Source organism: Camelina sativa, chromosome 11 (genome assembly GCF_030686135.1).
Source record: "Camelina sativa cultivar CO46 ecotype springtype chromosome 11, ASM3068613v1".
Classification (NCBI taxonomy): Eukaryota; Viridiplantae; Streptophyta; class Magnoliopsida; order Brassicales; family Brassicaceae; genus Camelina; species Camelina sativa.
In genome coordinates, this window is record NC_141890.1 from 11040061 (window position 1) to 11063300 (window position 23240).

The 23240-nt window shown below is 38.4% G+C and overlaps 2 protein-coding genes, 1 long non-coding RNA gene, 1 other non-coding gene and 3 pseudogenes across 6 annotated transcripts; 3 read left to right on the forward strand and 4 right to left on the reverse strand.

Moving 5' to 3' along the window:
* Nucleotides 1-1746: 1746 nt before the first annotated feature.
* Nucleotides 1747-3791, reverse strand: LOC109127597 (uncharacterized). Its single transcript, XR_015570564.1, has 6 exons — nt 3544-3791; nt 3077-3141; nt 2876-2974; nt 2606-2678; nt 2320-2388; nt 1747-2228 (listed from the first exon to the last, which is right to left on the reverse strand). It is a non-coding gene; the product is annotated as an uncharacterized LOC109127597 (long non-coding RNA).
* A 3348-nt stretch (nt 3792-7139) lies between these two features.
* On the reverse strand, nt 7140-7246 carry LOC147933845 (small nucleolar RNA R71). The gene has a single exon (XR_015573370.1). It is a non-coding gene; the product is annotated as a small nucleolar RNA R71 (small nucleolar RNA).
* Nucleotides 7247-11766: 4520 nt separating this feature from the next.
* On the forward strand, nt 11767-13473 carry LOC104722984 (cysteine-rich receptor-like protein kinase 10). Its single transcript, XM_087475026.1, has 2 exons — nt 11767-13030; nt 13117-13473. Exons 1-2 carry the CDS (start codon nt 11767-11769, stop codon nt 13410-13412), a joined length of 1560 nt encoding a protein of 519 aa, XP_087331152.1. The 3' UTR covers nt 13413-13473.
* Nucleotides 13474-14844: 1371 nt separating this feature from the next.
* Nucleotides 14845-15099, forward strand: LOC147933846 (calcium-binding protein CML42 pseudogene; annotated as a pseudogene).
* LOC104727883 (pentatricopeptide repeat-containing protein At4g20770 pseudogene) lies at nt 15080-17430 on the forward strand (annotated as a pseudogene). The gene has a single exon (XR_015572348.1). The product of XR_015572348.1 is annotated as a pentatricopeptide repeat-containing protein At4g20770 pseudogene (transcript).
* LOC104722987 (uncharacterized) lies at nt 17306-19279 on the reverse strand. Its single transcript, XM_010441267.2, has 6 exons — nt 18942-19279; nt 18612-18764; nt 18422-18515; nt 18227-18309; nt 17874-18027; nt 17306-17787 (listed from the first exon to the last, which is right to left on the reverse strand). Exons 1-6 carry the CDS (start codon nt 19119-19121, stop codon nt 17552-17554), a joined length of 900 nt encoding a protein of 299 aa, XP_010439569.1. The 5' UTR covers nt 19122-19279; the 3' UTR covers nt 17306-17551.
* LOC104722986 (pentatricopeptide repeat-containing protein At4g20740 pseudogene) lies at nt 19262-22099 on the reverse strand (annotated as a pseudogene). Its single transcript, XR_015572349.1, has one exon. The product of XR_015572349.1 is annotated as a pentatricopeptide repeat-containing protein At4g20740 pseudogene (transcript).
* Between the last annotated feature and the right edge of the window lie 1141 nt (nt 22100-23240).

The window sequence follows — 23240 nt, forward strand, 5'->3', positions numbered from 1 at the left end:
ATACGTAAAGCTGTAACTCTATTTTCTAGAATACAATGACTTTCTTGTCCTCTCACCTTATTTTTTTCGTTAGTGCGTATTATAAATCCCGTTGAAAACGTCTTCGAATGCGATGCATTAGTATTGTTGAATAATGCGGTTTGCGTTTGTACTAGTGTAAAACCCTCTAACGATTAAGATGTCTGAGTAAATTTGCAATAAAATTTATTTCATTCGGTAGAAACGTTGACTTCTTTACTCAAACATTAATGTATGTTAATTTTGTTTTTTTGGTTAACAGCATACAAGATCGGCTTAGAGCCAATGAGACGGAACATCGTTTACATAGATAATGAAGTGCACTCAGATTATATTTTTTACCATTCTGCGAGCGAGGAATTAAAATCAACAAAAAGAACATAAATTCTTCTTTATATTCTTGAATATTCTCTAAATAAGATGTGAATGCTGGGCACTCTAAAGGTGAGGGCACCATCTTCACCAAGTCGGAGCAGTCGGTAAAAAAAACAATATTCTGATTATCTGCTCTTATCATACAACGCATCGCTCAAACTAGGATTTTAATCTCTGCATGAAGCAGGGAGAGATTACGATGAAAATTGGCTGCCTCCCCATAATAGAGACCTCCCCCAGAAGAAAAGAACAAAACCAACCTCGGCATACATATGGATCTATCGCTTTCCAAGAGCCATCCACATAAATAGTTTGTCTAATGCCTATCGACCATAAATGTTCATTTTGTTATCTTTATTCGGTAAAAAGTTTTGTTATTTTTATGAGATCAATCTTTATGTAATTTAATTGCTGCAGCTTTGGAAGAACATTAATTTTCCGCAGATTATAACCTCTATACAAATATATTATGATTAACAACCTATTAAATAAACGTTAACAGAAAAAAAAAAGCTTCTGAAATTAAACGTCGAACAGAAAAAAAAAACTTATTCAATATGTAGTAGTTAATTGAATATTTTATGTGATCAATTTTTTTTTTGGTGGGAGGTACTGATTACTTTTTTTTAAGTGAATACATAAATATATTCTTTATTAACCAATTGCAAATTTGAAATGTTTTCATGATATTTTTCATATTCAATAAAAAAAATCTTTCCTGATAAATAATTACATCTTCAACCTTTTCAATGTAAATGGTGAAAATTGGTTGAATAATTTTTTTCAACTTGTTCAATCTCTTCTATTGTGTAACCATTTGCACCCATTGTATTTTATTGTTATCCTGGTCTCACTAGTCACTACAGAGTATTACACGTAGATTTTGTTTCTTCTCGCACTACAACAAATATGAACATTGATAGCATTAGAGAAATGTTATAATATGTAATTCATAGCTTTTTCACAAACGCTATATTAGGCCATTGTTATTGTAGATACCGCTCATACGATAGCGCCGAATATATATGCTATGGTAGAGTATTTTACGATAGCAGTAGCGAAATGCTTTGTTATCGCGTTTTTTTATTTTTTAAGATCATGTTATAAGTCATTTTACATGCTATGTTAGGAGCTTCTACCGTAGCTATATCATAGCACTAATCGAATGCTATAATATAATTTATTGTATCACAAAATTAATGCTATTTTATTTATTATTGTAATTTTTTTTTCAAAATTTATTTAATTAAATTTATATTTTTACATTTCATAAAATAATCAACATACATAACATAAATTACATTAAGCAAAATAAGTCTTACATAACAAAGTGTCACCAAGTCTTAAACAAAACAAAACTAACATCAAAAAGAATAGAAACATTACTTGACATGTACATGTAACCCATCCAAGCCTTTCTTACTTGTAGCTAAGCCTCTCTTTTAGCTGCTCACTTAGCGTTTCTTGAAACAGTCCAATGAACAGCTACTAGTTCACTTTGAATATATGAAAAGGACATGTTAGTTATCCTCTCCAAATGTATCTGCTCATATGAAACAAAAGAATCATGAGAAGCCACAATATGCCATTAACCCTATAAGCACATAGCAATCACATAGAGATAAATAAACTATAAATTGTAAGTGTTACCTATACATGAGCAGAAACATACGAGACACAATTCAATATCAGAAATGAACATTATAATTGTTAACCTTTAAGGAACAATAAAGAGTAAGGAATTAATACTAAATCTTCATCATCAGTTTGGCTGTTCCCACCACTACGGTTCTCCCTCAAACCTTATTTTCTTCTTCTAGTTGTGCGCATCGTTGCTTTGCAAAGATCATAAGGCTTCTTTTAGCACCTCGTAGGAAGAGAAAATAATCTAATGTCAATCAAAAGCCTAAGCAAAAAGCATCTTACCTGAAATTTGAGCTGCAATTTCCCTATCCTTCTGCTGGAGTTGTGCTTTGGCTTCAAGTCTAGATATATCTGATTGTTGTCAATACACAGTAAGAAAATGTAGATAGATCCATAACGGAGAAAAAAAAACATGTAAAAACATCAAAATTTTGGAACAAGCTAAAAAGGGACCAAATGTCTTTCCGCTGAATAACATTCTCATGATGCAGCTTCAGAATTTTTATCTCCCTGATTGTTGTTATCAAAAACTGCATCAAACCAATTGCGAGAATGGAAAAGGTTGTACCTGCTCAACAGGAGGTAAGACCTTCTCCTTGAGATTGGTATTGGTATCCTCTGAACTGTGCTCCATCTTGATCCTAGCGAATGAAACAACTCATTAGACTTTAGCAATACAAACAAATGATTCGGAAATTGCTTTCCCAAAGCACGAAGTGATACTTGTAGAGGAGATACCAATCTACCCAAAAAAAAAGTAATAATGAAAATAGAAGGTTTGAAATTTACATATATAAATCTAATCTATAACTTTAGCAAACCAAAATTAATCAATTACCTTTAAAGAATCTGTTCCACCGTAGATATCCCCACCACAAGCATGTCAATAACTCCGTCTTATTTTCATGTTCACTTAACTCAAAGCAATTCATCAAACCTGAAATTAAGAGATTAATACTCAGGCAAGGAGGAAACTACAAACATGAATAGAGTTAATTAAAAAGTCATGTCTTGCGTTTTCTTAAAAGCTTTCCAGGACCTAAAACTGTGCCTCCACCAAAGGCTTGTTCCACTTATCCGCTCATACTTTCCATCTCCATTGACCTAAACAAGAACAAGTTTAAGTAAGTAAAATCGCTGATGTAGTTGCAAACAAAAACCATAGTTATATAATCCAGATTCTCTATATGTCCTCGAGAAACAATCTACAATACCTCTGTACACAAAACAGGATATAAATTATAAATTCGATGTCATGAGAGAAATAGGCATATCATATAGGTCGTCCAATATCATAGATACCATTCAATATATCGACCTCTCCAGGAAAGCATATAATAAAGAGAAATGTTGAATAATCAAAAGCGTAACATCTATTGATTTACAAGCAATCAAAATACTAAAACTTTGAAACTGAATACGAACCATATCCATCGCAAAGAGACTAAATCAGACTCGGGATTTAATCACAGAGAAGAAGAAACAAAAAAACATATAAATACGAACCTGGATCCTAAGTAGTTGAAAGAAAGATGAAAAAGTGGAGGACTTTGTTGTTAAGGTTGCTTGAAATCTCGCAAACTCGGATCTGGATAGAGAAAGATAATAAGAGAAGGAAGCAAATAAAAATTGAGGTAGAGGGAGACTTAACGATACGTGTTAACCACTTTTTCGCCGAGATATGACATCGGAATGGACGCGAAATGAGACCGACGACGAGCTTCACGGCGGAGTCAAAAAGACCTAGATTTCAATTTGGGGGAAGAAAAATTTTCTGATGTTTTGTTTGTCTCGTCGTACAGAGAAGGGATATAAGGTTTTATTTTTGTTGTAAACGTCGCACTTAAATTTTTTGGTTCTATTGACACAAAAAAATTTAGATCTGAAACGCACTTAAACGAAAATTTTCATCTAAGTACAGGCCGAATAAACGATTTCGATTTTAGGTTGTCGCTTAATGAATTTTAATCTTAGCGTTTTTCTAGTGCTGTTATATAGTAATTAAAAAAAAAAAAAAAGTCTATTTTTCATAGCAGTTGAAGAAAATGAGCTATAATATACTGCTATCAATATGGACTTTTCTTGTAGTGTCGCAAGAAAGAGAAAAAACATTTAAACAAAATAAAATTACCAAAGTGGGAAGAAATATGTGAAAGGGATACGTATTACAACTTAGGTACAAGCAAAACCATTCTAGATCATATTTACCAACTAATTTTACCGCATAAACACGTAAATTTTGGTTTCCAATATGAGTACAGAAAGATCTTGGGCTCTACACAGACACAAAACTGGACCCGTATTAGTTAGAAATTGCGTTAGTTGAGTTGATTTCATCTGTCGGTTAACACACTTCATAAGTGAATTCATCTACATATTTTGCTAATTCTTTCACAAATTTAACTCAGATAGCCCAAAGTCAGTCATTGAATAACATCCCAAAACAGACAATCCTACTATGTATTAAAAGGACATGTATGTTATGCAAAATTGTAAATTACATGAGCGTGGTCTAGTGGTAGTGGTAGTGGTATAGCGAAGAAAGTGGGGGAGGTTGTAATGAGCTATCCTAGATTAAATCCATCCTAAAAACATTTGTCACATTCATGTGGGAAGTCTAGGTTTGGGATTTTGTGCAGACAGTTTATATGGTATCTTGGCAACATGCGATTTGGATACCCCATGCATTAGTCGAATAGTATTCCATATTCGGATATAGGCGTTGTGGTGGCTAGTTCTGCGGGGAGATGTCCACTCTCTAATATTTTGGTGCGTTTCTACCAGGATTGACCAGAGTAAAAAACAATTCAAAAGAGTTGGTTAATTACATTGTTCTTCGAATATAATAAAATGGATTTGCTCTTCAGATTAAATAATATGGATTCTAGACGGATTACTTTGCCTTCAGTGAAACCAAATGACTCTGATAACTCTCTAATTTACATGCTTTAAGCATCATTTTTGTCCATATTTTGCATTGTTTTTACCCTAACCTTAGCATTTTTAGGTCATTAACTATAGGAATTCGCTTTTAGGCCATTTAGGGTGTTGTATTCTTGCATTTGTATATTTTGAATGAAAACATGTGCTTTAGAGCCTAAAATGGAGAGAAACAAGATCATATCATACCCGAAGGAGCTATTGAGCAGGAAGAACAGTCCGAACACCAACCCGATCGAAGAGGATCCAAGAGCAGGAAGAACAATCCGAAGACCTATCCGAAGAGCAACCCGAGATCATCCTCAAGCACTTCATCGAGCAGACCCTCAGGCAGGACTGAGAAGCTAGGGTTAATGGGTTTCCATATATAAACCCCCTCTTCTTCCTCTCGCCCTAGCACGCCGCAAACACTCAAACCAAAGAACGAGAGCTTCTGAGAGAGATCTTGAGCGACTCAAACACTTTTTCCACTTTGTTAGGATTCATTTTGTTATTTTCTTTTGCATTTTCGATACTATACTCTTCCTCTTTACTCTATTTTTAATACAATGCAATTTTCATTTATCTATGCTTCTGTGTTTTCTACAATGAGATCTGAGTAGTGAAACAAAGTTTCAAGGGATGGGATAGACAATTTCGTGTTCTTGATCGGTTAGGATGTCTTAGCTTGGCTGTTTCTGTTTTATAAATTCCCTTCTAGATTGGTGTTCTTAATGTTATCAACAGATCGAGAGGTTGAGATTAGATTTAGGGTGTTTTACCATCGAGAGGTGTAGATGAAATTCTTGAATCAATCAATGCTAGAGATTTATTCACTTAGTCTAAGAGATTAGATGTGTAAGGAGTTTATTGACAATAATGAATCAGTTTGTATTGCATGTTTGGTCATGTTTCTCCAACGAGAGTTGGGTAGGGGAGTGATCAAGGTTGATTGTTTCTATCACGAGAGTGTTTTAACAAGATTTTAGAGATTCATTGTCTAGGGAATATTTGCTTGAGGCATGTATGACATTCTTACTGGTCCGGAACGCTTAGGAGTCGATTACCCCATCCTTAGGAGTTTTCGCATTTTGATTGTTTACATTTTCATTCATAACTCGATCACTTACCCGAACAGGTACACAATCACCTGCTTTGAGTACACCTTCGAGCTGTTCATACTCATCTTGCTTACTCGATCACCCCACCTGATCCTGTACTCGAATGCTTGCATCGAGTGCTTAGGTCGTGTGGTTCTTGTTTATTTGCTTTCTTTTGTTTATTTTAGGATTGTTAGATCAAACCATTGATTGCTTGGCTTGACTTGCTTAGTTCTGATCATATCTCATCTACTAGCATCACAACCATTTAGATTGATAACCCTTTGTACTACAACTGCCTAGGGAATTGATACCCTGGGTGAAAAATCCTACTATCAATTTGGCGCCGTTTGCCATTTGGTTGACTTTACATTTGCTACGTTTAAGATTTCAGCACTTGCTAGATCAAGTTCTTTATACACTTTGGTTCGGTACTGACTTGTTTACTTTCGTGTTTATTTGTTTTGCATTTCAGGTACAACCCGAGTACCCAACCGACCCGTCACTCGATCACCTGGATCGGGTCGACCTTCGTGTACTCACTCGGTCAACTGATTGTGCATGCAAACACGATCCAAGGGTAGCCAACACTTGAGTCTTTTCATCGACAACATCGACAGACCAAGGCTATTATGTCCACAACAAGTCCAACAACCACAACCAACAACAATTGAGAAAGAAATAAATAATCAGAATGGTCCACCAGCTCCTCAAGAGAGGACCAACATAGGAGCAGGAGATGCTCCATCTACTCACACTCAAAGACATGGCATTGTGCCACCTGCTGTTCAAAATAACAACTTTGAGATAAAGAGTAGTCTCATCCAGATGATACAAAGAAACAAGTTTCATGGATTGCCAATAGAGGACCTATTGGACCATTTGGATGAGTTTTATAGGCTCTGTAGCCTAACGAAGATAAATGGAGTTAGTGAAGATGGATCCAAACTCTGGCTTTTCCCATTTTCTTTGGGAGACAAAACACACATCTGGGAGAAATCACTTTCCAAGGAATCCATCACCACCTGGGAAGCATGCAAGATGGCGTTTCTAGCTAAATTCTTCTCCAACTCCAGAACTGCAAGGCTGCGAAATGATATCTCCAGCTTTGTTCAGAAGAGCAATGAGACGTTCAGTGAAGCTTAGGAACGTTTCAAGGGATACACTACCAGATGCCCACATCATGGATTCAGCAATGCTTCATTGCTAAGTACACTATACCGAGGCATGGTCCCTAAGATATGGGTGTTGCTGGACATGGTAATTTCCTCAAAAAGGATGTCGATGAAGGTTGGGATCTAGTGGAGAACTTATCTCTATCTGATGGCCATTATAATGAGGAATATGATCACATTGTGCGATCTAGTAGCGAGGACAATGCCAAGTACAAGTGAGACATGAAAGCCCTCAATGATAAGTTGGATAAGCTCCTAAGCCAGCAGCAGCATGTCCATGCAATCTCAGAGGAAGAGCAGTTTCTGCAACAAGATGGGGAGAATGCTCAGCTAGAGGATATGAACTACATCAACAACCAAGGAGGTTACAACAAAGGGTACACCAACTACAAACCAAACCCGAACCTGTCCTACTGTAACCCGAATGTTGCAAATCCTCAAGACCAAATTTACCCATCAGCAGTCCAAGGGAATCAGGGCCAACAAAAGCCTTTTGTTCAATACAATCAAGGTTATGCTCCTAAGCAGCAGTACTCTGGTAATTACAATCAACCAATTGCACCACCAGGTTTCCAACAACAGCAAGGTCCGCAAAACCTTTCTCAAGAAACTGATTTACGCGGACTGATTCAGTAGATGATAGAGAGTCAAGCCTCTGCTGCAATGGACAATGCCAAACGATTCGCGGAGATGAGCAACAAGATCGATTCTGTGTATAATGACGTCACTGCCAAGTATGACTCTCTCAACACTAAGTTGAGATACCTAGAAGGCCACCACAACAACCAACCACCTCCAAAGATCAACCAGCTTCCAGATAAAGCTGTTCAGAACCCAAAAGACTATACAACCGCCCAAGCCATCTTTCTTGATGATGACTTTGAGGACTACCTCACTGAGGACTGTGATGTTCAAAATGGGGAGGCTATGGATCATTATGGGATGAATGAGTACCAGTACTACATATCCGAATATGAACCCGAGGCTTTATTGGATTTGTGTTTCCCCTTTGCCATGGCTGATCGACAGCTAACAATCTGGTCTACAATGGATAAGCGAACTTGTTTCTTCCCTGCAATCCATCCATTCTTCACCACCTCGTCAAAATTATCTAGTTTTATCATTCTTTTGTCAAATCGGAAAGGTTTAAAGTGTGTTGGCTTGGTTGTATAAATAGATGTGAGTGTTGGTTTATGGTCGCAGCCACAGAACTCAAGAAATTCCACTTCAGCATTCGGGAAAGTAGGTGCTCCTTGAGAATTTATCATCACTCTGTCTAAACAGCATTTTATGGTGTGTCAATATCTTTCTCCCACTCATAAGAACTTGTTCCCTTTGGATCGAAGGTCACGTAAGTCACAGGAATTTATCATTTTCCTAAAGTTTTGAAAAGTCCATTCTGCTCTCATCGGACCACCAATTTTTCATTGTTATCTTTGATTTCATTAAAGTCTCCAACAAGTAACCATGATCCTGCTCGTGTCTCGCCCAATGTTTTTAATTGTTCCCAAAAAAAATTTCTTTCACTTTGAACAAGAAGGCCATACACACCCGACAAATAGGAACGATTATTATTAAAGCTTACATGAACATCTATCATTCAGTCATCCTGTGAGATACATGATAACTTTACAGATTTCATCCACATCATAGATAAGCCTCCACTCCTCCCAAGAGGGGGCTGAGTTAATACATAATCAAATCCTAATACAGTAGTAAGTTCAGAAATAACATCATCCTTATTTAAAGTTTCACACAGAAATAAGATATGTGGTTTAATACTACGACATAAGTGTTTTAGCCTAGATTGAGTCAGCGGTGTGCTTACACCCTGACAGTTCCAGGCGACGATTCTCATGGAGGTTGTGGGGGTACCGGGCCCCCCGCGCCTCTGTCTGATGCAAAATCGGAGCATGAACCCTCGGACTCAACTCTCTCTTTCTTCCGGATTTGATTCAGGACCATCAAATCCTCTTCCTCTTCACACAACTGGAAGTAGCTTTCCTTCGATGCTCGCTTCCTTTTTGTCTCCAACTTCCCATTGGTGATTTGATCGTTTTTTGGTTGTCCAACCAGTAGAAAAACTTAGGATGGCCATACTTATCAGGTGCAAACTTATTTGTCAAATATCGAAGTCTCTCTGCCGTCAGTTCTGTGTCTTCAAAGGCACTTGGCAAGGAGGATTCATTTGAAACATCTGTAGACTATGTAATGATGAATTCGCCAGAACGAGAAGGGTTATACAATCCTGGAATTGCATCAGCAGGGCCCATTGTCCGTAATGTACTCGAGAGGGGTACCTTGAGATGTGCGTCACAGTTAGTAGGGGGAGTCAGACCAGGGGTTTGTCCATCTGGCGCAATTGTCTGCAGAGTATCCGTGGAGGAGTCTGTCACCATGAAGGGTTGAGATTTAGGTTCATCGCCCTGGTCATCATCATCTGAGTTAGAGTCATCATCTCCATCACCGTCATTGCAATCATCATCAAGTGGATTAGGATCATCGAAAGTCATCACACAGTTCTTGACATCATGGGTAAGAGATCCACATTTTGTGCAGAAGTTGTGAAGCCTTTCATATCGAAACTTCAGAACGGTGTTTATGACTCCATCGAACAGAAAATTCCTCTGGAATCGTAGTGGCGAATCAATGTTCCAATTGACACATACATGAACAAAATCCACACGGTTTGCATTATTATCATAATCAACCGTGGTTACGAAACCCAATTGAGAACCAATATACTCGGCCATAGCGTTCGACAAGTAGAGTAGTGGGATACCCTTAATTTGTATCCAAAAGGGAATGATCTTTTGTGCCTCTTCAGTGATATTTGGATACCAACGGTGAACTGTCATCATCCAGTCGTTAAACGCCCAAGGACCACGGCGTAGAACCAGATTCATCGATTCTTTAGAGTTAAAGATGAACATGGCTTTGCCATTTCCAAGTATTCGCCCACGGCATGAATTCGCAAAGCCCCAGATTTTGGGCATCTGAAGTACCAGTGCTCTCAGATTCTGCTTCTTTGGATTTGTAGGGGATACAATTAAAGAGTATCAATTCAAGGCCGCCGCATGACCACAGAGTTCTGGTGGTAAAGGAATTCGGACATCCCCAATTCCCAAATTCAGATCTTGTAGCGACTTACGAACATCACTCATTGTATCAGGCAGGGTGGTAGAATATGAAGGGAGAAAAGAAACAGAGATAGAAAGGAATTTCCGACCAAAGGGTTGTCTTAAATAGGAGAACCATGGCGGTTTCTTTCGGCGGTTACTCCCCGAAATTGAAGGAGAGAGATAACTGTTAACCGAAAGGGATAACAGACGGAAACCATCCGAAAATAACAACATTGTGCTGATTTTTCCGGAAGAAATTATACTCCTAAATGGAGAAGGATGAAGGCGAAATGAGATCGGAGAATCGTCAATAAAATCGCCCTCAGAGCGAAACATCGAAAGGACTTTTTCATTGAAAACTATTATAAAACAAATTTTTATTGCTAATTATTAACCCAAAAATATATTTAAGATTGACCATATTTATATTTTGATAGTGTCTTTATAATTTGTAGAATGTAAAAAGTTTTTAAATTATATAGCAAGGATCAAAGAGAATTTTGAGAAATACCATTTTCAAAAATACTCATTTTTCAATGTCATTTTTTAAAGATACCCTTTCATGTTGTTTCTTTTCAAAAATATCTTTTTCTATGTATAAAACAACTAAATTCTAAGTCCTAAACTCCAAATACTAAACCCCAACCCCTAAAAACTATATCCTAAATATAAAATAGAGAATTCAAACCTAAAAAAAATTCAAAAAATTGATTTAACATAATTTAAGTTTTAACTGTGTAAAAGAAAGTAGAAATAAAAATATTTATATAAAAAAGTATTTTTTAAAAGATATCCCAAAAATGGTATTTCTAACAAATTATGTTCGAACTTTAACATCTCTTTTCCAAAACCTTATATGGTAACTTTAGAATCAAAATTCACCAATGCTTAGGACAAAGGCATATTATAAGATATTTTGGTCTCTATCAAAAAATGTTTGATAAAATTTTCTTTAGAAATCAAATTAACCTGCTCTAGTTTCGATCTAGCCCATATGAAAGATATTTTTTATAATAAGGTAAAAACATTTCAAATTTGTTTTGACAAATTAACTCATTATCAATAAGATTACAGATACAATGAATGAATTGTGTAATGAAGAAACGATAAAGCAAATTACCTTCTGCATTCCTAGACAAATTAACTCATTAAACTGTAAAAAGTGTAGATATTTCCAACATTTAAATACTTCACAATTTTTTTTTTTTTTTTTTTTTTTTGAAATCTTCATTTTCCAAGCACACGTTCACTAAAAGAAATAAAATGGGCGCGTAAGTCTCTTCCCACTCTGTTTCAACATAACCGCCAACAACAACACCTCAAATTATAACTTACCTCTCTGCTTCTCTCTCGCTCTCTTATCTTCTCTCTCACCCATACACGAAACCAAACAAAAAGTTCTCATTCTCTCCAATGGCATCTTCTCTCTTCTTCTTCTTCGTCTCCTTCCTCATTTCACTATCATCAACTCTTCTTCCTCTCTCAGTACTCTCAGCAACAGTCGTGGAAGATCTCGCCAATCTTAGTCCACCTCCTGATTTTACCACTACAATCACCAATAACTGTCTTCGTGATCCCTTGCTCCGTTACTGCAACAACACTTCATCTTCTCCAATCGACATTGTCGAGATTTTCAGATCAACCATCGTCGCTAGCCATCTCTGCAACGAGTCCAAGAACCCTAACTGCGTTGAGTCTTTCCCTAGGATCAGAATCCACGGTCGTCCTAAAACCGCCGCGCTTTACCTCTCTTTTGATTTCTTCTGGAAGTACTGTCCTCTAACCGTAGTCGACATCGAGCTGGTTAACAACTCTCTCAAAGATGGTTTCCCAAAAAATGTTCTGTCTTGTGCTCAGATTCGTACTCTTGATCTGAGTTACAACCAGTTCTCTGGTTTTGTTCCGGTTCAGGATCTCTCTGGATTAACCAACTTGACGCATTTGAATCTATCGTATAACCGTTTCTCTGAGAACAAGATCTCAGATTCTGACTTCTTCAAACGGTTCAACGCCTCTAGCTTCATACAGTCCGGTGTTCTTCCAAATGTCAAGCGTTACAAGATGAAATTTTTGGTCTTGTTGATCGTGTTTCCGATAATGGTGATATTGCTCTGTTTTTGCTTTGGATGGTTATGTATCAAGAGACCTGATTACTTTCCAAGAACTTGCCGGAGAAGTTACAAGTTCACATACGCGATGCTCGAAGCTGCGACGGACGAGTTTTCAGATCAGCATCTTCTGAGCACGAGCAATAGAGTTGATATGTACAAAGGGACGTTGAGAGACGGGACAGAGACAAAGATCGAGATTTATAAAGAGAAGGTTTCGAGTGAGAAGAGGCGTGAGTTCGGAGAGGAATGCGAGGCGGCTTTCAGGTTAAGACACAAGAACTTGGTTAGAGTTTTGGGTTGGTGTAATAGCAGAAACTTGAGAGCTTTGGTTACAGAGTGGACTCAAGGGGAAACTGTTGAGACTTGGTTAAGTTCTTCGTCGGCTTCATCATGGAGAAGAAGGTTAAGAGTGGTTTTAGGAGTTGTAGAAGGTATTTGTTACCTAGCAGATCAATGGCCTGAGATTACATTTGATCTCAGCACAAACAGTGTTTTGTTATCCGATGATGATCAAGAGCCTTTGATTTCTCATTTCAAGATTGAAGATGGGAACAACTTATCAACAAGTAAGAGCTCTCTTCTCCTGAGATAATGATCAATTAGAAGGTTACAAAAGCTAATTGTGTTTGTTGTGTTGTTATTATTGTTACAGATACATTTAACTTCGGATTGTTTCTTCTAGAGATGATCACAAACCTAAGACCTGATATGGAACAAGAAGATTCAGAAAGGAGGTATCTCGAGTATATAAGAGTTCATTATCCAGATAATCTAGAGAGAGTGATCGATGAGAAGATGAAGACTGATGAAAGACCATTTGATCAAGTGAAGCAAGCCATTACGCTTGGACTGATGTGTACTGACAAACCACCGTTGAAGCAACCAACCTTGACGCAGATTTATGACTTGGTGTCTTCTTTGTACGAGTTTAGTTTACGACATCATTGAGAGATAAGTGTTTAATCTTTATTGCTTTGTTTTCGATATTCAGACATGTTTAAGACATACTTGTTTTAGGATTGCATTATTTAGGATTTAAGACATACAGTATTTGTGTTTTTTCTTCTTTTGATTACTGCAAGTACTATTGAGAGAACGAGCATATAATTTTGAATATTTCTGTAAGTGAGGTTTAACTGAATTGGGTTCTCAATTCGACCCGACCCGGCTCGGTAAGATCTAGAGAAAGAGAACTAAACACACAACATGACAACAAAACTAGTTGGCAAATGGGAACGTTGGAATTAAAATTTCGTTAACTACCCACGAGGTCCACGTACGACGTGACTTGTCGTCTCTTGTCCGTTGAAAAAGCCATCGACAGTTATGTATTACTAGTATCATTATTTATCAACTTGCAAAGCAGTTTCAGTTTTAGAAATAATCTTACCTTTTAAGTACGTCATTAAAAGGCATTAACCTTTTCTCTTATAGTATTCATTACTATTTGAAACAGAAACTTGCATCATAATTAAAATAAAACGCTATTCTCTATCTCGATTGTCCCGGGAAAAAAAAAGATCATAACTTTTTTTCCATTTTAACAAATTGTTCGGAAGACAAAACTTTTCAGCATTCATATGAACCAAAAGAAAAGTAATACAAAACTACAATTTTTATACAAATGTCATAATCGAATATATTATTCGACAGATCACAAAAAAAAAAAGCGACCTTTATTAAAATTTTCGCATTAATGTGAATGTTATGGGTCACTGAACGTTCGAAGTTATATTTCAGACATGGCGGGCCAGAAAAAAAGTCAATGCCGGCAAAAACGGACTCTCCCCCAATTGTTTTCTCATTCTATAATTAGACTCCGATCACTCCCAAATTCCCATATTCTTTTTATCTCTCAGATTCCACAAAACGAAGAAGAAGAAGAAGAAGAAGAAGAAGACAAGGAACAATGGAGAGCAATTGAGAGAACAAGACAGTTTCAAGACAATCATCATCCTTCAGTCTACGTAGCCCAAGCTTAAACGCACTTCGTCTCCAACGCATCTTCGACTTATTCGACAAAAACGGCGACGGTTTCATCACCGTCGAAGAGCTAAGCCAAGCTTTATCCCGTCTCGGTCTCAACGCTGATCTCTCCGATCTCAAATCAACCGTCGAGTCGTACATCCAGCCCGGAAACACCGGTCTCAACTTCGACGATTTCTCTGCTTTGCACAAGACGCTCGACGACTCTTTCTTCGGCGGAGACGGAGATGTTAACGAAGGTGATGGTAATAACGATCCTTCTTCCGCCGCTTCGGCTGATGAAACGGATCTTCAGGAGGCGTTTAAGGTGTTTGACGAGAACGGCGACGGGTTCATCTCCGCTAGGGAGCTTCAAGCTGTTCTCAAGAAACTTGGTTTGCCTGAAGGTGGAGAGATGGAGCGAGTTGAGAAGATGATCGTTTCCGTTGACCGGAATCAAGATGGTCGCGTTGACTTTTTCGAGTTCAAGAACATGATGCGCACCGTCGTCATCCCTTCTTGATTCCCTCCAACAAAACAAGAAGAAAAAAAAACATTTTTTTCTCTCTCCTCCAAAGATTATTAAAAGATTTGTATTTTTTCTCAGTTTATTATATTATCTGTAACGAATGATCTTATTTTTATAAAGAAATAAACTTTTTTTTTTTTTGTTTTTGTTTTGTTGAGAATGCGTAGTGGAGGGGGCAATAGGTACTTTGTGAATCTATTGCGATGTTATAGAGATAAAAGGTGTAAGCTTTCTGGGAAAATCGTACATGGGTTCATGGTTAGGACGGAATTAGACAGTGATACTTATATATGCAATCGTTTGTTGGATTTGTATATTGAGTGTGGTGATGGAGGTTATGCACGGAAGGTGTTCTACGGAATGCCTCTGAGAGATGTTTATTCTTGGAATGCTTTTTTGACGTTTTGTTGTAAAGTTGGGGATTTAAAGGAAGCGTGTGAGGTGTTTGATGGAATGCCTGAGAGAGATGTGGTGTCTTGGGTAAGGTTCGGGGTGGTGTTTTTGGTATGAGATGTCACGGGGTTGCTGTTAAAACGGGTCTTGATAAGAACGGTTTTGTTGGGAATGCGTTGTTGTCTATGTATGCAAAGTGTGGGCTTATGATGGATTATGGTGTTCGAGTCTTTGAATCTCTCTCGGAGGCTAATGAAGTCTCTTTTACTGCGGTGATCAGCGGGTTAGCTCGGGAAAATAAAGTGTTGGAGGCAGTTGAAATGTTCAGATCGATGTGTCAGAAAGGTGTCCAAGTGGATTCGGTTTGCTTATCTAATATTCTCAGCATCTCTACTCCGAGAGAAGGATGTGATAGCTCGAGTGACATCTATTGCAATGTGCTCGGGAAGCAGATCCATAGTCTCGCGTTAAGATTTGGGTTCGTAGGAGATCTTCATCTTAACAATTCGTTGCTCGAAATATATGCAAAGAATGAAGACATGATTGGTGCGGAGCTGATTTTTGCTGAGATGGCTGAAGTGAATGTTGTCTCTTGGAACATAATGATAGCTGGATTTGGCCAGGAATACCGAAGTGACAAATCCGTTGAGTATCTAAAGAGAATGATAGATTCTGGTGTTGAACCAAATGAAGTTACATACATTAGTGTTCTTGGAGCGTGCTTTCGGTCAGGGGATGTTGAAAGTGCTAGGAGAATATTCAGTAGCATTCCCCAACCGAGTGTTAGAGCATGGAATGCGATGCTTTCGGGTTATTCCAACTATGAACACTATGAGGAAGCAATAAACAATTTCAGACAAATGCAGTTTCAGAACTTGAAACCTGGCATAACCACTTTGAGTGTGATACTAAGTTCGTGCACAAGATTGAGATATCTAGAAGGAGGGAAACAGATCCATGGGGTAGCGATAAGGACCAAGAGTTCTAAGAACAGTCACATAGTTAGTGGCCTTATTGCAGTGTACTCGGAATGTGAGAAAATGGAGATATCTGAATCTGTCTTTGATGATTGTAACACCGTATTTGATATCGCTTGTTGGAACTCAATGATCTCAGGTCTTAGTCGCAACAAGCTGGACACAAAAGCTCTAATGCTCTTCAGAAGAATGCATCAGACTGGTGTGTTGTTTCCTAATGAAACTTCATACGCTATTTTATTAAGCAGCTGTTCAAGGTTATGTAGTTTGGCCCATGGAAGACAGTTTCATGGACAGGTAGTGAAGAGCGGATACGTAAGTGATTCCTTTGTTGAAACCGCTCTTACTGATATGTATTGCAAATGCGGTGAAATAGATTCAGCTCGACAGTTCTTCGATACTGTCTCAAGGAAAAACACGGTTCTTTGGAATGAGATAATACATGGGTATGCTCATAATGGAAGAGGCGATGAAGCTGTTGATCTCTATAGAGAGATGATATCAACGGGAGGGCAACCCGACGGGATAACCTTTGTATCTGTCTTGACTGCTTGCAGCCACTCAGGACTGGTGGATTCAGGGCTTGAGATACTCAGTTCAATGCAGAGAGATCATGGAATTGAACCGGAGCTGGATCATTACGTCTGTATAGTTGATTGTCTTGGAAGAGCTGGTCGGCTTGAAGATGCGGAGACGCTTGCAGAAGCGACACCATACAGAAGTAGCTCTGTTCTATGGGAGATTCTACTTAGTTCATGTAGAGTTCATGGCGATGTGAGCTTGGCTAGACGAGTTGCAGAGAAACTAATGCGTCTGGATCCTCAGAACTCGGCAGCATATGTGCTGCTCAGCAACACATATAGTTCTGTGAGACAGTGGGATGACGCTGCAGTTTTTCAAAGATTAATGAACAAGAACAGAGTTCATAAAACTCCAGGTCATAGTTGGATCACATATGGCAATGCTTTGACTCAACGTTTCAAAAGTAGCGTGTGAAATTATTCAGTAATATACAATGTATGTATATAGAAGATTGGACCATCACAATGATTATTATATATACTCAGACAGCTCTAAGCTTCTGGATACTCACTCCAAGTTATTCGATGTTGCTCCAAGGAAATGCTCACGAAACAAGAAATCAGTAAAACCCCCCACAAGAATTCAGTAGAATTTGAAAGAACCGACTATTCAGTTCCGAGAATTCAATAATATTCAAGCAATCACCAAGGTATCTCCTGACCGTCCCAAGCAAAGAACTTGCCGTTATCTTGTTTCTTTGCATTGTTGATGATGTGCAATAACTTCTGAACAGAGTACTCTCTTGTGAAAAGCTTTCCTTCGGGAACATTCTTTTGAAACGGTCGAGAAAGATCAGTGTCTACTGTGCCTGGATGCAGTAGAATGCATACAACAGGATCTTTCCTCCTACCCAACTCAACCGATACATTTTTAGTCACTGCAAAAGCAACAGTTGTGTACAGAAATTAATGGTTTTCTCAGCTCAGACCAGAATGGAAAAAACAATAATCTATTCAACTGTACGTTGATTGAGTGCGGTTTTTGAAGCCCTGTAAGAGTGCCAACCACCAAGTCGGTTATCTCCAATAGATCCAACTCGGGCGCTTAAATTGGCTACTACAGCAACTTCCCTCTCGGTTCCACTACCTCCACCAGCCTTAAGGAGAGGCCACATATGCTGCAACACAGCCAAAGACATAATGCTTTATTCTTGTATAGAGTCCGTGGGACCATATCCATGAGTAAAAAAAACAAGGACTGCATAACTTAGATTTGCACATTCTTCTTCCACTTCTCTCTCTGCTTCGCATAAGAAAATCTGACTCTGGGGCATAATCTAAAGACAGTGATCATTACAAACAATATGGAGTGCTTACCTTCATCATTAGAATTGGACCAACAGCGTTAACCTCGTAAGCAAGCATCAATGATGATTTCTCAACCTTGTTCAATGTTGTTTCTGTACTGAGGTCAAGAGGCAAAATTAAAGAACAGTCCTTTTTTCACAGGCTTCGTTAGTTTATCCCAAGTTGCAGACAAAGATGAGATTAACTTCTCTAACATAGCCATACCTGGCTGCAATACGCCAGGAATGGAAAGTATACCAGCTGCATTTACAAGTAGGTTGAGAGAACCATATCTATCTTTTACAGATTCGGCTGATTCCTAATAAACCGATAACAGGTTCAGAAACATGAACATGTATCCTATCCTACAAAACAAATGAACAGATACATATTTGAGTGTTGTAGAGACAGTAACCTCAATGGTAGCTTCATCTGTAACATCAAGCTTTTGGATGACAAGCCTTTCAGAGAAACGGTTCTTCAAATCAGAGAGACTTGTTGCATCTTTTGGATTTCGGCAAGTAGCAACAACATACCCTTTCTCATTCTTCTCCAGCAACTGTCGTACCTACAAAAAAAAACAACGAGAACAAAAAAAGAAGCTAAAACTGAAACCGCCAAATTTGGATCTTATTACTTCTGAAAAGACTAAAGATTCTGAGAAGTGATTCATTAGCAGCTGAATATTTGTAGAGACCAGGATTTGGGTAATAAAAGAGAAAGATGGATCAAGAAAGAGACTCACAAATTCGAGGCCGATGCCTCTAGAAGCTCCCTGGACTAAGGAAACTCCACCTTCCCAATTGGGAGAAGAAGATGATGATGATGACGTGGCGAAACCAGACACTCTAATTCTCCTCAGAGCAGCCGCCGCCAACGACGGGGAAACCATCCACGCGCCACCGCTCTTCACAAGAGTGTTCATTGAAGAAATGGGTAACGATTATTGGATACTTTTTCCGAATGTGTGATTAAAGATAAAAAGGATGGACCATTTCTCATAAATGCAACCACTTTTCATAGCCATCGTCACGGGAACTTAACTGCCATGTCCACAAAGGCGGGGATAAAAATGCCAACTTTATTCCAATATTCTGACACAATTCAAACTTTTAACTAAAAACTAAAATTTGGAAATCCAACTAAAACCATATCTGATGTGAAAAATGAGGTTCTTACTACTGCATAACTCTCGTTACAAGGATATATATAGAAACTATAGATCAAAACTTCAAGCTGCAACATCAGTACTTGGACTGCCATCTATCAATTATTCTGAATTTGCAGGAAAGTTAGAAGAGGGATCACGGTTATGGCTGGCCCTTATGGGGGTGGCAGAATCCGAGCCAACATTTTGATATCCATTGATTTGTAAGTTTTGAGCTAAGCCTCTCCACACAATGCCCGCAAGGCTCTTCACTGCTTCACCATCCAAAAATAGAGACTTTTACTTCTTTACTTCCATGATTCAGCCACCATAAAGATGAACCCAAAAAATGATTCCGGGCTTTACTGATCCGTGGGACGAGCTCCAAAACTTGCATGGTTGGGTTCTCGGAAAATCACAACCATGAAATATTGAACTCGGACTTACACCAATGCCCGAAAGAGCTTACCACCAGGCATGAAGGAATATGCAGTTGTTAGGTTAAAAGCACATTACCTTGCAACTGAATGATCTATCAGTCCCAAACTTTAGTTATCGAGTAGTTTGCAACCCTTTTCTCTTAGTTTTGACTCAAGACCAAAAAACGCGATCCCTGAAAGCACCAAATCAGCTGTCTTCTTCTTTGTCTGCTCAACTAACAATTCATCATAGACTACCATATCAGCCTCTGTCATTACTTTGCGCTTTTTCAGCTCTGCAAAGACTTCTCTTGCTGCTTTTATTGTTCCATGTTTACACATACCAGAGATAATCGAACAGTATATAACTTCATTGATGGAGACACCTTCCTGGTTCATCTCATCTAGTACCTCCATAACCTTCTCGGAGTTATTCCCTTTGCATACATGACAAACCCTAAGAGCATACTTGAACTCCATAGGACCACTTTCAACGTTTCCCAGACATTCACGAACTAATAACATCACTGCATCAATTTCTCCAATTTGGCATAGTCCTTTAGTAAGAGACAGATAAGCAGCTATGGAAGGAACACAAGACATCTCGATGATTTTTTCATGATATGAACAAGCTTCTTGGACATCCCCTTTCTCAACAAAACAGCAAATTGCAATACTGTAAGATGATGAATCTGGTTCAAACCCAAAATCCCTCATTTCATAGAAAAGTGACAAGCACTTTTGAATATTTCCCATCTTGTAAAGACCTTCCATAAGAATGTTGTACATAGAGACACTGCCATGACCGTTAGTCTTTACGACATCAAAGACATCTAAAGCCATCGTTCTCTTTTCTTCGTCGGCACACAACAATTTAAAAAATTGTGAAAGGTAATCTGCGAGAGGGTATCTTGATTCTCTAATCCGCTCTAGCAAATTGGAAAAATCACTCAGTCTATTCATCACCACATATGCAACCAAAATGGGACTTAGAGTCTCAAAATCTGGTTCCAGTTCTTCATCAATTGCAATTTGGAAGAGCTTATATGCTTTATCAACCTGCTTCACACTACACAACCCTTTAATAACTGCATTGTAAATCCCAAGATCAGCTATGTACCCAGAATCAACAAGATCCTGCCATAGATCACAAGCAGATCTGACCTTCCCATCTGCAACAAAACCTTCAATCAAAACCCTGTAGATCTCCCTATCAATCAAAATCTGCTTTTCCTTCATCTCCACAAACAATTCATATCCTCTTTCAACTCTACCGTCTCTACACAGTCCCGTAACAATTGTTCCATACGCCATTACATCCGGTTTTATCCCATCGCGTTTCATTTCATCCCAAACTCGTAAACTCGCATCCATGTTCCCTTCAGAAACCAACGTCTTGATCATCGCTGTGTAAGCAAAAACATCAGGCTTACACAAATTATCTCTCATTCTCTGCAAAATCTCAAGCATCTCCTCGATTCTGCCTGCTTTACACAACCCTTTAACCAAGATCATGAAAGTAGTACTCTCCTCCACCAACCCATCTTCTTTAAAATCCTCATAAACAGCCAAAGCTAAATCAAAGTAACCATTTTTCACAAGAGCATCCATTATCCTATTATACAAGAACACCCTAGGCTTAAACCCAAACTTCTTCATCTTCTCGTAAACATAATAAACCCTTAAACCCCTTTTATTATCAGCGTGCATTCTAATCAAAATCTCAAACTGTTTCTCCGACGGAGGTCTTCCCTGAGAATCCATAAGCTCAGGCAACTGATCCGCGGCACGAAAGTGTCCGTTTCGATTAAGGCAATACGCAAAAGCATTGTAAGCAGCGAAATCGTGTCTATACCCTTTCTGCTTACCAGCCCAGTGAAAGAACTTCGCCGCGACAGCAGCATCGTTACCTAGTTTCAAAACCTCGGCGACGATGGTGGGCGTTACGCGGCGGAGTTTGTTTAGCTCCGAGACCACGGAGGGACCCCAATGGTTACGATTCTTGCGGAATGCGTCGAGGACGAATCTCGCGATCGGAGATAGACGCTCGGAGGCGGCGGATATCACCGTGGAATGTGACGGCGGAGGAGAAGAAGAAGAAGAAGGTGGTCTTTCCGATGGGAGATGGGTTTCGGGATCCCATTTGCGGAGATCGAAAGGTGTTCGGTTGGAGACGGCGTTGGATTGTGGTTGGGGTGAGTCTCTGGAGAGTGATTGGCGGTTGGAGAAGAGACCACCGTAGACGGTAGGGCGGTTATGTGAGGGCTTACGGTGGCCGTAGAAGAAATTGGGTTTAAGAGATTTGTCAGAGAGATTCGGAGGTTTTGGTGATTTCATCTTCCGTTCTTCCTTCTTCTCTGTTTCTCTCACTTGTGTGTGAAAATAACACTCATTAAAGTGTGTATACGACGACGTTTGCAAGTTCACTTCAAACCCGGTTTCCGGTTTGATATCAAACCGGATTTGATTTGAAGATTCTTGGTTAAGTTCATTTAAAGGTATTCTTGGTTAGTATTTGATAGAACTTATAAATATTTGGCACATAGCCTATACAAGTGCACTTAATCTAGTTCCGATTTGGTTAACCAACTTATCTTCTAATGCATATCGGTTGACAGAAGAAAAAAAAACAAAAAGAATCACACCTACACTACACATTATTTCATTCTTACGTCGAATTCAATATTTACGAGAATGTGTAACGTAGAGCTGCAAGTTTTCTAGAGGAGGCTAGGATGATGTATTATCTAAAGGAGACAAAAACTTGTAGGTAACCTAACTAAAAAAATTCAGCAGTCGATTATCAATAAAATTTGGAGCTAGCTAGGAGGCCTCGTTTTTTTTTTTTGTAGTTTTTGGTTGGTTTAAGGGACTTAGGTGGGTATCTTTTTATAATTACGCTTACAAGACTACGCATCGCATATTGACGTCTATATTTTTGGTTTCTTGCTATTGTACTAAGAAAGAAAGGAAAACGAAAGAAGTCAACCTAAATTAGGCCGTCTAAAGAATTTTAATCAACAAGAATGAAACACATACTGTAATTGACCATTTTCGTTATTTGGTTATAAATGATACAAATTGATAAACTTGATATAAAAAAAAAAAGAATGGTTATGTTAATAATGATATTATCCATAGTCAATCACCTACCTTTAAACTATAGAAATCGATGACTATCTTATCTTTTATTTGTATGAGCAAAAACAAAAACAAAGTTGCATTTGTTTAAACTCTCAATAATTACTCACGTAGAAAGAATGTATACATATTGAGAAATCATTGAGTACTACGATATATACAAAGTCTCTATCATAACATGTCTTTGGTAAAATCATTTGTTTACGATCGATTCGTTGGCTAATCACGTTAAGATGGTTAGGCAGTCGCTACAAGACTACAACTAGGCAGCAAAAAAAATCGATCACCCATCGATTGTTTTTTTCCCCATAATTAATCAAGGAATATAAAATGAGGA

What these genes read in the sequence shown, in the direction of transcription:
- LOC104722984 (XM_087475026.1), top strand. Translation starts at nt 11,767, where the DNA reads ATGGCATCTTCTCTCTTCTTCTTCTTCGTCTCCTTCCTCATTTCACTA. An exon ending in TGGGAACAACTTATCAACAA is followed by an intron (nt 13,031 to 13,116) that starts GTAAGAGCTCTC and finishes TTATTGTTACAG; the next exon opens with ATACATTTAACTTCGGATTG.
- LOC104722987 (XM_010441267.2), bottom strand. Translation starts at nt 19,121, where the DNA reads ATGAACACTCTTGTGAAGAGCGGTGGCGCGTGGATGGTTTCCCCGTCG. An exon ending in CAGATGAAGCTACCATTGAG is followed by an intron (nt 18,516 to 18,611) that starts GTTACTGTCTCT and finishes TCGGTTTATTAG; the next exon opens with GAATCAGCCGAATCTGTAAA. An exon ending in TCCTGGCGTATTGCAGCCAG is followed by an intron (nt 18,310 to 18,421) that starts GTATGGCTATGT and finishes ACCTCAGTACAG; the next exon opens with AAACAACATTGAACAAGGTT.